The sequence below is a fragment of the Gopherus evgoodei genome, chromosome 20, assembly GCF_007399415.2.
Source record: "Gopherus evgoodei ecotype Sinaloan lineage chromosome 20, rGopEvg1_v1.p, whole genome shotgun sequence".
Lineage (NCBI taxonomy): Eukaryota > Metazoa > Chordata > Testudines > Testudinidae > Gopherus > Gopherus evgoodei.
The window spans coordinates 8,120,989-8,137,745 of record NC_044341.1 but is presented as its reverse complement, the minus strand read 5'-3'; the positions used below and the strand labels follow the sequence as shown (position 1 = coordinate 8,137,745).

Sequence of the window (16,757 nt, the reverse complement as noted above, 5' to 3'; positions counted from 1 at the left end):
AGAAGTTTCTGTTTGCTTTAATCTCATATCCAAGGGTGTGGAACACAAACCCTCCCCAAGGAAGACCGAGAACTAAAAGCCATTTTCAGGAATGGACAGAAGCTTCTTTCTCTCTCCCTGCGGCCTCAGCAGCCCCCAGCCCAGAGGAAGTTGCTGCTTACGCAGGGAGAGAGCAGCTCCGGGGAATGCTCTGAGAACAGGCCAGTACTTTCATACATAGAATGAACAGGAGGCCAGGCCCCCAGCCAGCCAGGATGCAGAATGTTCCAGTTCACAGTCACGTAGCTCAGGTAGAGCTGCCAGCTTTAAACTCCTGCAAGCTGCATTTCCCTCAGCCCAGGGAGGGGGCAGCTTCAAACAGACCCGAGGAGGAGAAACAGAAGGGCTGTGTCCAAAAGGAGACGAGCTAGTCCCGCCTCTCCCCTCCCCTCAGCTCCCCCATGCAAGCAGCGACATAAATAAATCCTTTAAAAAATGGGTCCAACCTGATTGTGAGGCTCTCAAGAGGGTTATTGCTTTGTGCAGTGCTGGGCAAGCCTAGGACACAGCTGCATCCATGGACCATGGTCGAGCCCCCTTTTCTCCTGCCTCTGGGAAGCTGCACCCCAGCCACTGGCACCATCCCTCACCTGCTCTTTCCCCCTGGGTTGGGGGGTCCCATTTAGGCTGGGCCTGAGTTGCTGCCTTCCCTGCTCTTGCTGGGGCTGCAGGCTACAGCTGGGAACTGCCAGCCCTGCCCCCACCTGCAGTTCTAGCCCTGACAGATGCTGGTTAAGTCTATGCTGTGAGGGCCTGGCTCAGCTGATGGAGACAGCGACTGCAGGAGGAATGAGGAATTCAGCCCTTAGCCTAAAGGGTTCCTTTAAAAGACATTTACAGCTTGATTTCCAGGCCCCACTTATGCTCCAGCCCAGAAGGGGCAGATAATGCAGCAGGCTGAGTTCAGGGGGGGAGCAGGCCTGTTCTGATCAACAGCAACCCCCCTGGGCCTGTTCAGGGAGAGGCTGTCCCTCAGCTGCAAGGGGGTGCAGGAGAGAAGAGGATGGATCCTCTGAGGGAGAGAGAACAGGTCTACGCTGCGGGTGCTGCTCTGCCTGCCAAGATACATCAGCCAGCACCGGATGCCACATCCCCCTATCCCTGTGCCAGCCCTAGGGGCTCAACTGAACAGGGCAGGAAGGACCCAGCCTTCCATGGAGAGGGGCAAGACCCCTCTGGCAAAGGCAGGCTCAGGTGACTTCATGAAAGCGATTCTGCCCCCAGCTCTTAGGGGTGCTCTCGCCTTCCCTGCTGGGACGATCCCTACCTGCAGCCAGCAGGCTGGTGCCTATAGGCAAGCGTGCAGAGCCCTCAGGGCTATGTGGGCATAGCAGCAACTGGCCCCAAGGGGGGCTCTGGGACTGGCAGCACCCTGGGCAGTGGGAAAAGGCTCTCCAACATTTGCCGATGAGACAGCTGAGCTGACATAGGCAATGGTGGATGCTGGTGAGGACGACGAGGCTGGGAACAAGTCTCCTGCCTGCATCTATCCCAGCCCAGGACAAGAGCATCAGCTGCAGCTTTTCCTTCTGTCCTTCCACTTGACCTGACCTGACCCTGCTGTAGCAGCAAGAGACGCTCCTGACTGGGCCGGCACCCAGGCCAGACCTCAGGGGAAATACACTAGGAAGCTGGCTGTAAACTGCAGTGATTTGTCTTTGCCTCCTTGCCTAGCTTCTAACAGTGCGGCAATGAGAGGTGAGACGGGCGGGGATGCCCCAGCACACAGAACGGAGAAGATTGTAAAAAGCAACAGGAAGAGAAGGAAATCCCTCGATTATCTCTAGAACAGCTGAGCCGCTGCGCCCTGGCAGCAGAGACACAATCAGACGCAGTGTGGAGCCCGTGGGCATGGCTGCCTTCCTGGTGGGGGTGCGTGTAACAGAGCGCATGGCAGGAGGGGGGGCGGGCATGGAGAACGTAGGTGGCTACCTTCCAACCCACGTGTGCTGCCAGCTCCCTCAGCTGTGCTGCTGGGAGAGGGAGCAGAGTTTAAGGTACAGTCCCAGTGTAGCGCTCTCTGGCCCAACAGCCCCTCAGCTGGGCCCCCCTGGAGGCTCAGGTTCAAGAGGCTGATTTGTTTTAAAAACCTCTGATTCGTCCTGCCATGGAGACCAAAGGACCGTGCAGTTGCCGAGAGGCCATGACCCCACTGGGTCACACAGCAGGGTCATCGGGCCTTTCTAGGTAGCTTTGCAAAGTTCTCGAGCTCAAGACCAGGGGAGCATGGGCCAGCAGCCCTCCCCAGATCCCAGACATCTCCTGCTTTCCAGGGGAGGGACTCCCTGCTAATACTGCAACAGGAGAGACAAGACCAAGGAAATCAGCCTGAGTTAGTGCTGAGCTCACCTCCACAGCCAGGTCGGATACAGGAAAATCAAGGGGATCGAAATCCTCAAGAGAAAAACAAGAGATAAGGCCACACTGGACTTGGGACAGTCTCTACCTTAAATAGCTCCACTCTTAACTCAGGGAGCACCGGGGAGCAACACCCCACACACCTGAGGGACCGTGGTGCAGAAGAGACAGGAGAGGGAAAGACTGAAGGGAGGGAAAACAACTGGAGTTGAGGTTGGTTGCCATGGTGTCCATTTGCAGCAGACAGGATCAGTGGGAAAGATCAGCAGTGGTGACCTTGCCTCCTTTCCCTGTGACAGTCTCGAGTGGCTCCGCTTAGATCCGGGGCAGCAGCTTCTCAATGAATTCCTTCACCGCCATCATCTCCTGGACACAGACCACAAGAGCCCGTCACACACAGGGGCTGCCCCGGTGCCTGCAGAGGAGCGTCCCTCGGGCAGGGCCTAGAGCTGGGAGGACACTGCAGGGGGTGCCTTGGATCCAGCTTTTCAACAGTCCGAGGGCAGACGCTGCCATTGCAGACAGTCCCCTGAGCTGGGTGCTCCTTGGGCAGTGGGCAGCGCAAGACCCCAACCTAAATGAGGGAACAACCCCCAAGCTAGAAGTAGAGGCTGGTGCTCCCCAGGATCATTCAAATCTAGGCTTCTACACCCTTAGCTGGGACCGTCTCCCCACTCCTGGGGCCAGGGAAGTTCGGGGCCCATAGCCACCCTCCCCCACGCCAGGCCTCATTGCAAAGGCCACTGCGCTCACCCCGGACTCGTGATCCAGAGCCATGGCAGCGAAACTGCAGCCCCAGCCACCCTCTCCTTCAAGAGGAAGATTCAGCCTTCACATGGTACAGATCCCAGCCAGCAGTGCACCACCACGAGCCAAGCAGTCCGCTGATTGGATCCCACCAGGGCACTGCATGCTGGGATCTGTAGTCCACGCAGTCCACATCTACAGGAAACGTGAGGATGGGCACAACCTGCTCCATGTTACGACTCCAGTGGGGCCGCAGGCTGAGGCACAATACCCAGATGCCCCTGACCCCAGCCGTCTGTGCCTGCAGCTGACTGACCTGAGGGCAGGAGCTGTGCATCATTCCAGGGTAGGTTTTGAATTGAACCTTCGTGGGGGTGACGACGGATTTCAGCTTCTCAGCGGTGAGGGCTCCGAAGCGGACAGGGATCATGGGGTCCATCTCCCCGTGACACTGCAGGATGGCGATATCCTTGTTCACGCCGTTGCTCGCTGCCTGCAGCACAAAGAAGGTTTAGTGGTACCAGGGCATGGCGGGATGCCTGGCTGGGGAGCAGATGAGCGATCGATGTAGTGTCCTGCCTACAGCCGACCTGTGCCATCACCACCAGTGCCACCGACTCCACCGGGGTGCTTGCTGTCCGCAGTCCCAGGTGGGGTTTGCTGAGTTAGAAGGTTCTGTGATGCCCCCCCATCTACTTCCATCCCACACAGTGCCTTAGCAAATAACAGCCCCGAGGTAGACAGACAGACAGACAGATCACTGGTACCTGAGGGAAGGCCTTGTGTAGCGGGAGCCAGCAGCTGAGAGCCACGATACCAGCCAGTTGGTATTGGGAGGTGAGCGCCGTGTAGAGCGATAAGGCACCGCCCTGGAACATACCAAGCACAGGACCATGCAGTAGAGCTGCTGCCTGGAGCTGCAAGCCCGGCGGAGTCCAACCCCAAGAGGGGAGCGACCCCTTCCCAGTGCAAGTGACACCACCTCCTCCCAGCCAGGGGCACTGCCCCCCGGTGTATAACCACATGCACAAACCGCCCCAGGAGGACAAGGTCCCCCTGCTTGGGAATGAAGCTGAGAAAGCCACGGAGTCTAACCCAGCCATCCCCCTGCACCAACACGGCCGGGGAGCTGGAGCCAGGCAATGCTGCTGTTCCTGTTGGACAGCAGGCTGGACGCAAGTCCCCGGCCCCAGCCTGTACCATCAGTGCTTACCTGGGAGAAGCCCCCGAGGATGATGCGGTTGGGTGGGATGCCATTCTTGATCTCATGCTCAATAACTGCTTTAACTGGAAGAAGCCAAAGAGAGGTGGGTTAGCTCAGGATGGCCAGGGGGTCCTACAGTGTCACGCAGGGCAGAATCAGGGCAAGGCCCCAGGTGTGTTCTCCACAGGGCACAGGAAGTCTGAGATGAGGGACAAGGGAAAGGACAGGAGGAGCAGAGGCAAAGGCAGAAGCGAGGACAGATCCTGCTCCCCTCCAGGAGAACAAGCGGCTGTGGTAAGTCGGGTGGATGGGATGAAGACAGGGCTAGACAGAGGCTGGGGAAAGGCTCTCAGCCCAAGTGGCTGCACCCTCACTCCTCTTACGGTTTTCAGCTGCTTTCTTGATTCCAGCTTCATCCTCAGGCGCGTCCGGACTCAGCCCCATCAGATCGAACCTGGGAGGGAACGCAAGTGAGATCAGCCCCCTCCTCACTCTCCCAGTGTCCATGGCACAGGAGAGTCTCAGGACCAGATACACCCACCCCCTCTCCCTTGGGAGAACTCCAGCTATCTCCCTACCTACCTTTCCCTCTCTTCTACAGGTGGCTGGAGAAAGACCCTTGATTCCACCTGCCACTACTTCAGGCACCCTCTGTAACACAAGCCATTCACATACCCCCCAAAACCCCACCAGCAGCCCCATGAACTGACCAGGAGGGCATCACCATCTTCATGTTGAGGGTTACAGGAATCCTGGGCCTGCAGAGAAAGAGAGATTAAGGCAAGTGAAACAGCCCAGGTGGGAGCCTGTCCCAGTGCAGGGGACCTGCAGCAGGAAAGGTGATCCTGGATCTACCGCCCGAGGGATCCCGCCCAGAGAGGCTGCCCAGCTAGCCCCAGATGGGGCACTTTGGCCAACAAGCTTCCAGCCCTGCACCAAAGAGACTAATCTGTAACAGGTGTCAGAGTAGCAGCCGTGTTGGTCTATCCGCAAAAAGAACAGGAGTACCTGTGGCACCTTAGAGACTGAGGGCTGGTCTACACTCCGGGGGGAAATCGATCTCAGATACGCAACTTCAGCTACGTGAATAACGTAGCTGAAGTCGAAGTATCTAAGATCGAATTACTCACCGTCCTGATGGCGCGGGATCGATGTCCGCGGCTCCCCATGTCGATTCCGCAACTCCGTTCAGGTTGGTGGAGTTCCGAAATCGATATAAGCGCGTTCGGGGATCGATATATCGTGTCTAGATGAGACGCGATATATCGATCCCCGAGCAATCGATTGCTACCCGCCGATAGGGCGAAGACGTACCCTAACAAATTGGCAGCAGCAAGTGAATGAAGCAGCATGACGCGCCCCCTAGTGGTACATCCTGCCACCAGCTGGAGGCTCACTTGGGCGGAACAAGATTTAGCTAGAGTCCCTTAGAGTATGGCTGGCTCAGACAAACACTGGCTGCCTATGGCGAGGTGTGACTGGGCCTCGCTCATCTCCACCAGGGACCAGAGAACCCAGGGAACCGGAGCAGAATTTGCATGGATCCTCCCCCGCCCCATCCAGGTTGGCCTGGGGAACCACCCTGCTGGGGCTGAACAGCAAACTCTTTCCCTCCCCGCCCTCCACATGCAGCACCCCCATGTCCGGCTGGGATCCTCCCCTTTTTAACATATGTCCAATCCTCACTGCCTACCCCTTCCCCAGCTGCTAACTCCCCATGTGCCCCCAGGCGCTCGGCCCAGCTCACACTGGCCCGGTTACACATGCAGAGGTCCCGCACATCCAGCTTCCCTCCTGGAGCAGGCAGCGTTGTGTGCTGTTAACTAGCAGCCCATCCAGGGACCCGACATTTGGGCACAGGCTCTATTCTTGCCTTTGTTTTTCTGCTGCTGAGTTGGGGAGATGCTGACAGGACAGCAACTGCTCGCTCCTGTCCCGTTAGGATGGGACACCCAGGAACGGAGGGTCTCTGCTCACTAGGATGCTGCTCCGGTGCTTCCCCGGGATGGGTGAGTGCACATTTGTGTTGCTAACAAAACAGAAGCTGCTGAGGCATCAGTGCTAGGGCCTCGCAGGGTACATCAGGCACTACTGCTTTATACTGACCTGGCCTGCTCAGAGAAGGGACCTGAGGCCAATGCTCCCTGTGCTTCTGGCTGCTCAGTGCAGTCACAGGGAACAGCTAAGCAGAACAGGGAGGAAATCAGACCCTGGGTAGCAGCATCTCACTCATTACACAGCTGCGCCTGGAAGCCAACTATCTGCTCTCGAACAGAGATGGGGGCCATTCCTGGACTCTGGAGGGGAAGGCAGTCAGATGCCTGCAGAGCCAGGGAGACATCTTCCTTGGCTGTTTTAGAATCCCTTGTTCCTCCTTCCCAAGTGCCCAGCTGAGGAGAGGTGCGCCTTGCGCTCTAGTGGGACGTGGCCAGTCATGAGACACAGGCCTTTCCAGAGTGACGCTGACTGGTCACATCACAGGCACTGGCTAGCGTGTGCATAGTTCACCCTCTGCCGGATTCACTGTCGGGCTTACTCCAGGGACAGAGATCGTGTTGCCCTCAAGTGGCTGCAGCCTACAGAGGATATGAGCCCTAATCCCAGCACAGCTGACATCAATTCTCCTTTAGTTCTGTATGCATGAGGCTTAACTGGTGACCACTGCCTGTGGCCATGGATCCATCACACAAGGTTTGAGTGCCATGTGTCCAACTCGGCCGCCCAGCCTGCAGTCAGCGCCCCCTGAAAGCTTCACCGTCACTGATCTACTGGGGGAAAGACAAGTTCCCCCTGCTGGAACTCTAGGGGAAAAGTCCACAGCAAGGAGGGGAAGTGGGAAGAGATGATGGGGCAAAGGAAAGGAACAACACTACAGCCCACCAGCTCTGCACCTCGACCAGAACAGGAGCTGGCAGGAGCACATCCTGTGAGAGCACCACCTGTCCCAGCCAGCTCAGAGTGGGAGGGGCAAGCCCTGCCTGGGAGCAGCAGAGTGGGACAGGCTCCAATGCTAATTTCCATTCAGGACAGTGACTACCTGGTGAGATATTCTCCCCCCACTAACTAGCAGACTGTTTCAGAATTCCCCCCGATAGGGGCAGAGGTGATACTTACGCGTGAGGACAGATATATTTCACATATGGGAGCCGGATGGAAGATAATGCCTCAGCCCAGCTGTGCCTAACGGGAGAAAAGAGACAGTTCAAGCCTTGCATGCTACAAACTGTGAGGCAAGGTACCGCCCTGGATACTGGCACCCCCACTCCATCACCGCCATGTCATCCCTATAGAGCCAGGCTGGGTACCCTCCTGTCCACCTCAGGAGGGGCAGATGCTCTGGAGCAGGGATCCCAATCCATTCTGCTCAGTGCACTGGCAGTAGTCCATAAAGAGCCTGGCCACACCATCAATCTCCTTGCCTAAGCACCATGATGTATCAACCCCGGCAGCACAAAGCCGCCCGTCTCTTGTACAGCTAGGCAGAGAGACCCAGAGCAAACAGTCACACAAAGCTTAACAGCTAGTAATGGAGGTGTTGTTATCAGAGAGGAAGGCATTCTGCAGAGACAGGGGCTCTGTGTATGCAGCAGCCTTCAGTTACCTTAAATCAGCCTCACACAAAGAATGATTAAGCAGCTACCTAGGCATAGAATTTACTCCCGCCTCCCACCCAGGGTAATGGAAAAACAAATTATACTTTACTAGCCTTCAAAAAAATCCTCCCACCAGGAGAGCAGAATGTTGTGAGGCGGCTGGAAATCACAAATTTTAAAGCTGAAATCCAGACAGCTGTTGGCCAGAGATGCCCACACTAGGGTCATGGGATCATAACTTGCTGCACTCACTAGGCTATTACCATCCCTTTTCCATCTGGGGAGGAGCAATACCATGCCCCTGCCAGACAGGCATGGAAATAGCTTCACTGCATTTAAATAACACAGATCCAACAGGCTTATCTGCCTGATATCTGCTCTGTGCGGCTACCAAACAATGCACTTTTCAAATCCTAGTGACAGCAGGCAGCATGGATTCTCGGAGTACCACTTTACAGTCAGACAACAAGGGCCAGTGCTCCAGAAATACTCACCCTGTGTCTCCAAGCCCATGTAAAAAAATGACCTGTTAAATTAAGGAGAAAACAAAGGTATTAGCCAGCATAACAGCTGGTGAACTTGTGGTGAAGCAGGTCTGGGATTTAAAAAGCAGCCATGTGGGGCATTATGCAGGGCCATTCAGTCACAAACAAAAGCAGATGCAACACTCTGAGCAGAAATTACCCAAGCTAATGACATGTCCCTGTGCCCTAGAGAATCATAGGACTGGAAGAGAGCTCATCTAATCCGGTCCCCTGCACTCATGGCAGGACTAAGTATTATCTAAACCGCCTGAGAACGATGCAGTGAGTTGGGACAGACACATAGATTTAGTGTTATAGGATCTATTTATCACCACCTTACGCGTGGGCACTGGCTATCTCGAGCTGTCTTCGTGGTCAAACAGCGTAGACCAGGGCTGTTGAACCTGTCACTAATGTGCCTACCCGATCATTCTGGAGAGCGCAGGTTTGAGGACTGGACTGGTGCTCCCCAGCGATTTACATTCTCCCTAAGGAAGGGGCAGAAATCTCATCACTTGCGATTTTTAAAACTAGACTAGACAGCCCTCTAGTAATGTGTGCTCAGGAGGCAACCCTGCCTGGGCCCCCGGAGATTCCAGCTACTTCTGATTCTGCAGCAGGACCGAATCTAAACAGCCAGCTTTGGGGAAACAAAAGGGTTCTCTTTAAAGGCGCCCATGAAGGGTTTGCCTTTGGAATTTGGCAGGGAAAATTCTGAAAGCACAAATGGGAGTTAAGCGCCCAACTCCCATTGACCTTCCAGGAGTTGGTCACTTAACTGCATTCTGTGCCTCTGAAAATCTCCCCGACCCCACTCTTTATTCACCCTTAGCTTTTAGATAGCGGGGGGCATTTATAAATATCAGGAATCACTACTCCACTCTTAGAGGCTTGCAGAGAGCTGCTCCTCCTCCGGTTTTATCCTTTTCCACTGAGGAAACATGGATCCAACCCCTCAGCCCAGTTCCTAGCGACACCTGAAATTGGCAAGGTTTTCTCGCTGAGGACTGGGTGGCTCATAGAGGATTTCAGCTCCAGGGCTGTCAGACTGGCAGCTTCCACTTCCAAGAAGGGAAATAAGGCTGTTGCGTTTACTTCCTCACTAGTGCTACAGCAACACCACTACGGCAGCACAACTCAGCGAAGCAGGGCTAGCTCCTTGTTCCCAGCAGGTACAACAGAACACGTGGGTTTTGTGCAGCTCCTACACAAACAGCAGTGTGAGTTTTTAATTTCAAGAGATGAAGACACTTTGAATCCAAGGGAGGCTGCCCCTCTGAGCGCATCAGTATCTCAAGATGGGCCTGAGCTACAGGACAGCGTCCCCTTTGCATTTAGGAGTGACAGTGGGAAAGAAAAAGGCCAGTTAATCCCCTAATCAGCAGATGGACAGAGCAGAGACCAGCCTTACCGCTGCAGTCTCCCGTTCTGCCCCTGAAACAGTCACCGCGTCAGCAAGGAGGGGGACGGACATGTTGTTACCACACATACACTGAAAGGAACTCCAACAGCTGGCACCTGGAGGGGAGAGACACAAAATCAAGTTGCAAATCCCAGCTCCAGTCTGAGGGGCTGGCGGTCAGATGGGGCTGGTACCGACAGATTAACACCAGCTCAAAGCCAGCTCAGCACGGTGAGGCCTGGAAGCTGCAGCCATCTGAGAGCTGTCCACTGAGGCCTGCGTGGAACAGGAGTTGAAGGGCTCAGTTCAGTTCGTAATGGGCCATGGAACCAATATTCTTCTCCTCTAAGGCTGCTCCCTTCAGGATGGGGGTGAGACACATTGGGGGACACTGGAGAAGCTTGTACCTGCCTGGACTAACAGGGATCTCGTCTCCGGGGCTCTCAACTGGGCAGCTTTCACAAGAAATAAACATGCACAAAAAAGGAAGTGAACTTTGCAATCGCAGTCCTCATGAACCCTGCACATACGTGCCGCCCAAGACATGAACGTCACACATGCCGGTCACATATTGACTAACACACTGCAGTGTCAGCAGTCAGGAGATCGCTTACAGGTCCTCAAACTACACCAACCCAGGGTTTAGACTGACCTGAGTGGACAGCCCAAAATGCATCGCCCCAGTGATGCTCAGAGAGGGTGACGTGGAGCAGAACTCCAGGCTTAGCTCAGGAAAGGCGAGAGAGCTCATATTGAACTAGTTTCAAAGCTCCTGCCTCTTCATACAGAGAGGATTGTGCATGTGATGAACTGCAAAGCCAGGACGCAGCAAACAGCACTTCTGAATTAAGCTTTTGGGGGGGGCGGGGGAGTGTTGGAAGTGAGGATAGGAAGCAGGTCCTGGGCTTCGTCATCTCTATTCTCCCTTGAGGACATCTCACCTATAGCTGCAACCTTAATAATCCCCAAACTCTGTATCTGCTGATCACTGCCTGTCAGCTCATGGCAAGGGTTTGTCTCCCCCTTCCTGCCCAGACCAGGGCTCTGCGCAGCACCTTCCAAAGGGCCTTGGGAGGCTCTGCAGGGAGGACATCTCTGGGAGCATCAGCCAATTATATTTCGTTGCAACAGAACAGATTCAGCTCAAGCCTGGCTGCTTGGGAGTCAGAAATCAGTGAATGTTCCCACTTATGGGCGGCTGATTGGATGGTGAAACTTGACTCTTGCTTCCGTTCATTGCACCTTAAGGTCAAGGTTATTGATCTCAGTGGTAACAATGCAGGGACTGGAGGAGTCAAGGGCCAGTTCTGGCTCAGCATACCTCCCTGGCTGTCATGGGAGCCATCCTGAGGAGGTCTCAAAGGCAAGCTCTGCCTGCAGCCCTCAGCTTTTCAAACAGATCAGTGACACACATTTTACAATGCTAATAAACCAGACAGCCCTTTGTTACCAGCTACGCCCACAGACCCAGCTGGATAGAAAACAAGCAACATTCATCTGCTGGTATTACAGCTACATCACCTGCAAAATCTTCTTTGCATCTATTAATACAGCCACCATCACGCCCACCTCAAAGAGCAGGCAAACACTGCCGGCACATTTAACCTCACCAAGCAAGTTTACAGCTCGTGGACGGTGCCAGCTATTGCCAATCCTGGACAATGATATTGTATCCAGCCACAGAACGGGTGTAGCGTGGGCACAGGCCACTTCCCTGCACTGTCCCGCCAGCGTCTCTTAGCTATAGCCTGGAGGGAGCTCCATCTCCATGGCCCAGTAAAGTCCTTGCCCTCTCTGCTGAAACTGCCCAGATGGGTGCCAGTCACCACCAACCGTGCCAGTGATTTTGATGATGTGGAAACCTGCCAACAAATACTAAACCCAGATCCACCAAACTCATTTCACGGAGCAACGAACAGTCATGTTTTCAGACTCTAATCAAATATTAGAAGAACAAGCTCATCAGATCTGGCACCCAAATGTCATATGAGCGGCCACAGAGACTGAACCCACATATTACTGCATTTCCCACGTTCAGAGAAACTAGTGGGGAAAAACAGCACTTGCCAGAAAGGTAGAAGACAACAGCCCCAAAGAGCCGAGTCTCACTGTCCAGTAAAGCCTATCCTGTCCTGAGAATAGCCACTAGTTGAGTACATTCAAGAATGTGAGGCACTCAGATGCTATGAAAATGGGGGCCCTACAAGAACCTAAGATAGATGCATAGATTAGTTAAAATGTGCTCCCTATATTGGATAGGGACTGATTCCCCAATCCCCACCCACCCACTCTGCTCACACGCTGTGAGGGGTTAACAGATGATATGGCAGTTCAGAGAAGCCCCCAGGATATTTAACCCTCTCTGCGCTGGGAACCTCCAGGGAGAATTCTCCTAAGCTCTCCAATGCTCTATGGTTTCGGTGGGGTCAGAAATGCCATAAAAACAGCCCACTGCTCCAACGTTTGAGCATTTATGCCTCCCAGTTAGTGCAGAAGCAGCCACAAAAACAAGACGTTAAGGGACACTCTGTCAAGCCCCAAAACGTGTTTTATGCAAAACAATCAAAAGTAAATTAAAAAAAAACACAAATGTTAAAAGAAACCTTTGCAAGATTTGGGAAATTTCAATTACTGTGGCTTTTTGCTTAAATTTAAGCAGCCCCTTGGAGTAGCCATTCAGTCATTGGCATATTATGCTCCTATATGAGACCTGAGAGAAAAACGGATTAGAAATAAAAGAAGAAACTGACCAGTCTATTTTCAAAGTCCAACTTTGGGATAAGTAGCTGGGGGCGAGGGGGATAAATGGCATAAATGTTGAAAAGTAAATGAAATTTTCAATAGTTTTTCCTTTCTAAAAGTCTCCTGTTTTATCAGTAACAAAGATAAGAAATGCATTCATTATTATTATTAATTAGAGAGCTGCGCATTTCATTGCTCAAGTAGGCCAAACTCTCTATGTTAGCCAACTTAAGCATAAGTGAAGGCTGGCAAGTAGGGTGGGGGACGTGGGTTGCCAGAATTGGAGGATGAGGGGCCCAGCTCGGGGAGGGAGGGAAGGAAACTGGCTAGAGTTGGGGGTGAGGTGCCTGAGGCGGGGGAACTGGACAGAGCTGAGGGGTGAGGGGCCAGGCTCAGGAGGGCTGAATGAGAGCACAGCTCAGCTTACACTGCCAATGAAATGCAAGCAGCTGCCTGTGATGTGTGTGGGTAGCAGCAGAAGACACCAGAGAGTTTGCCCTGCCTACAGCACCAAATAGGCAATCTGTAGGCTGGATTTTGGTGGAAATCAGGCTTTTCTGGCTTTCTGATCTTCACCAAAATTAGCGGGGTTCGGCCCATTGATACCTAAAACATTCCCTGAAAGTTTGGAATTGATCAGATATGGTTTTAAGAAGTTATCATGTCAGATGCCATCAGAGAAATGCCATCAAGTTGAGTGTAAGCCCTGGATTCACTCAACTACAGAGGTCTCATTGTCACAAAAGACAAAAATATAAGGTAGTCAGAGCCTGCAGTTTTAAAACCTACTGAGCCAAATTCATCCTTCATGTGACTCCATCAAAGTCAACAGAATTACACCAAGGGAGAATTTGGCCCCATGACTTTTATCCTTACTTTCTCCTTATAGAATTTGGCCAGGAGACGGTCACTCTGAGCTTGTGGCAACAACCTGCATCAGTTCTTATTTTATCCAAAGCAATTCAATTTCCCTAATTAATCCACTCCTTTCTACTATACAATAAAAATAATCACATCCCCTAGCTAAAACCCAGAGAAGTGCTTCACACATGGATAATCTATAACACAGCCCCCACTCAATGGATCCCCAACACCTTCCTAAAGGCGCCTAGTGTGTTTCTCTCTCATCCCTTTTTCTGGTCTCTTACCCAATCAATACCAGAGTCCTTTTTGCCTTTCCCCAGACAGAGCACTCCACGTAGGAGAGGGTCTTCTCCTCTGCCACTCCTATGCTCTGGAACAACTGTGTATCTGCTCTCAAATGTCATCCAGACACACTTCTCTCTCCTGCCTTGCCTCCTCACTGATTACTGGGTTATGACCAACACTCTTGTTTGACTGTCATTTATGGTGCTTGCTACCTTGTGCTGTGTTTTGAGTGCATACAGTTGGCAGAATAATACATTCTACACCAACTTCTCTGAGTTGTCTCCTGCAATATCCTTGCACTGACCCAGCTCCCAGATTCCCTACATTATTCCAAGTACTACATCACGGGTAGCCAACCTGTGGCACCAGAGCCGCATGCAGCTCTTCAGAGGTTAGTAAGCGGCTCCTTGCACAGACACCGACTACGGGGCTGGGGCTACAGGTGGCAACTTCCCAGTGCTCACTGTTCAATCCCTGCCTCTGCCACAGGCCCTGGCCCCAGTTCACCCCTTCCCCCAAGGCCCTGTCCCTTCCCACCCCCTTCCCCAAGCCTAGGGTGACCAGATGTCCTAATTTTGGGGGCTTTTTCTTATATAGGTGTCTATTAGCCCCCACCCCAGTCCCAAAATTTTACACTTGCTGTCTGGTCACCCTACCCAAGCCCGCCATGCCCTCGCTCCCCAGAGCCTCCTGCATACTGTGTGAGGCACAGGGAGGGAAGGGAGGCGCTGATGGGTGGGCGGCTGGCAGGCAGGGTGGGGCTGCTGATGTATTACTGTGGCACTTTGGCAATGTATACTGGCAAATTCTGACTCCTTCTCAGTCTCAGGTTGGCCACCCCTGTGCTTACCATGTCTTCTCTCCCTCGATATGATCCCCATGTCAAATCTCTACACTTCCCCTACCCTGAGCCACCAAGTGCTTCGTTAGCCTGCAGGCACACACAACATCTTTCCCTATATCATCATATACAGTCAATTGCAACACCTCTCTACCAATTTCCAACAGCACAACACCCTCATACCCCACACAGATTGCACAGCTCATTCACAGAGCAGCTCTAGTAGCTTCAATAGCACATCCCACCACATGCAGCTCATGAAATTCTTGGGGCCATTTCCACCTGACCCCATAGTCCAAAACTCCCCTGCCCTCCTCCCCACTCCCATTACCATCTTCTGAGACGTGTCTCAGCCCCAGCCATCACCCTCCCATCTCAGTGTGTCTCCGAAACTAGATCAAGGTCCTATCTCTGCCTCCCTTCCCCCTATAGCCCATTCTCCCTCCACAAATACTTTGGCCATTACCCCCCACCACACTGACCCTTCCCCCATATCTCCCCCCCCCGCTTCCCACAGTAGCTCATTTCCCCCCAACCCCTCCCTCATGTCTCTCCCTCCCCACAATAGCTCGGATCCCTTCCACCCCCCACTGACCCCTCCCCACAATAACTCGGTTCCCTCCCCCCCACTGACCCCTCCCCACAATAGCTCGGTTCCCCTCCCCCCACTGACCCCTCCCCACAATAGCTCGATTCCCTTCCCCCCCCCACTGACCCCTCCCCACAATAGCTCGGATCCCTCCCCCCCCCACTGACCCCTCCCCACAATAACTCGGTTCCCTCCCCCCCACTGACCCCTCCCCACAATAGCTCGGATCCCTTCCACCCCCCACTGACCCCTCCCCACAATAACTCGGTTCCCCTCCCCCCACTGACCCCTCCCCACAATAGCTCAGTTCCCCTCCCCCCACTGACCCCTCCCCACAATAGCTCAGTTCCCCTCCCCCCACTGACCCCTCCCCGCAATAGCTCGGCTCCCCTCCCGCGGACCCGCCCCGCTCCGCACCTCTCTCGCTCTCTGCCCGGCTCCCAGACACACTCTCCTGCCTCTCCGACCGGAACTTCCGCCAGCCGACCGGTCGGGGCGCCCGGGGTCAGCCCACCGGAAGTGACGACAGGCCTGGCACGAAAACCGGAAGGGGCGTCATCTTGGTCCTTCCGGGGGGCCGCTGGGCCTGCGAGGGGGCGGGAGTCCCCCGGGGAGCCTCCCCCCCGCCCCGGGGGCCAGAGGACCCCCCCCAGCACCCTCCGCCCCGCGGGGAGCCCCGCCCCTCGCTGGACGGGACCGGCCCGCGGCGGCTGAGCGCGAGCCCTGCGGCTGGGCATCAGGGGATACGGACACCTCCCTCCCCCCCCGGGGAGCGGGATCAGGGCCCCGAGCCCGCCCTGGGGTTCACTCCACTGCCCGCTGCCAGCGGCCTGGGAGGGGGCAGTGTCCTTCCCCCCCACAGCAGGCGGTGACCCGCAGCCACACATGGGGGGTGGGGCAGCCCAGAGCCCAACCCCTGGGGGAACCAATGAGAGCCGGGGACAGGCACGTGAGGAGGAAACTGGGTCAGCAGAGCCCAGGCTGTGCCTGCTGGTTCCACCCCACAGCCTCTCAGCTCCCCCTGCTAGTCACCATGCCAGGAGGCAGGGAACAGCTTTCCCAGCAGAAAGGCAGCTTTGGTGCCTGAGTCAAAGAGTCATTTTCCCATTCAGGACTTTGGGAGATAATCCCTATTCTTGTCAAGCAGGTTCTCCTAGCCCACACGTTGATATCTGGGCCAAGGCCCAATGTGATTTATCCAGAATAGGCCCTACTAAGCCTCAGGGACTGAATTCTCTCCCCCACCCCCCCATAATCAGCAGTTACAGTTTGTGGGAAACCCTTTTCTATTACATTCTCGGTGTGTTTTAGGTAATGGTGCTGAAAGTGCCAGCAGTATTTTGGGGGTGGGGGATAGCAGCTATTTCCTAATATAAGTGTCCGAGTGGTAAGAAGATATTAGGGCAGCAATTTGAGAGCGTATGGGGGAAGATAAATAAGGAGCAGCACTGCTTGAGCAAGCTGGCGGAGCTATTTCTTTGCTTTAGAGAAGATACTACTCTCTCACACCCTCCCCCTTGGTTGTCAGCATTTTTAATTCTTAAGTAATGCAGTGACAGTCATCAGCAC

At 54.3% G+C, this 16,757-nt stretch overlaps 1 protein-coding gene across 1 annotated transcript; it reads right to left on the bottom strand.

The window, feature by feature from the left end:
* Window position 1: 1 nt before the first annotated feature.
* LYPLA2 (lysophospholipase 2) lies at window positions 2–15,766 on the bottom strand. Its single transcript, XM_030538834.1, has 10 exons — window positions 15,606–15,766; window positions 9,877–9,983; window positions 8,436–8,467; window positions 7,463–7,528; window positions 5,059–5,106; window positions 4,732–4,802; window positions 4,358–4,431; window positions 3,912–4,013; window positions 3,461–3,637; window positions 2–2,763 (listed from the first exon to the last, which is right to left on the bottom strand). The coding sequence occupies exons 2-10, from the start codon at window positions 9,952–9,954 to the stop codon at window positions 2,713–2,715; spliced, it is 699 nt and encodes a 232-aa protein (XP_030394694.1). The 5' UTR covers window positions 9,955–9,983; window positions 15,606–15,766; the 3' UTR covers window positions 2–2,712.
* Window positions 15,767–16,757: the final 991 nt, after the last annotated feature.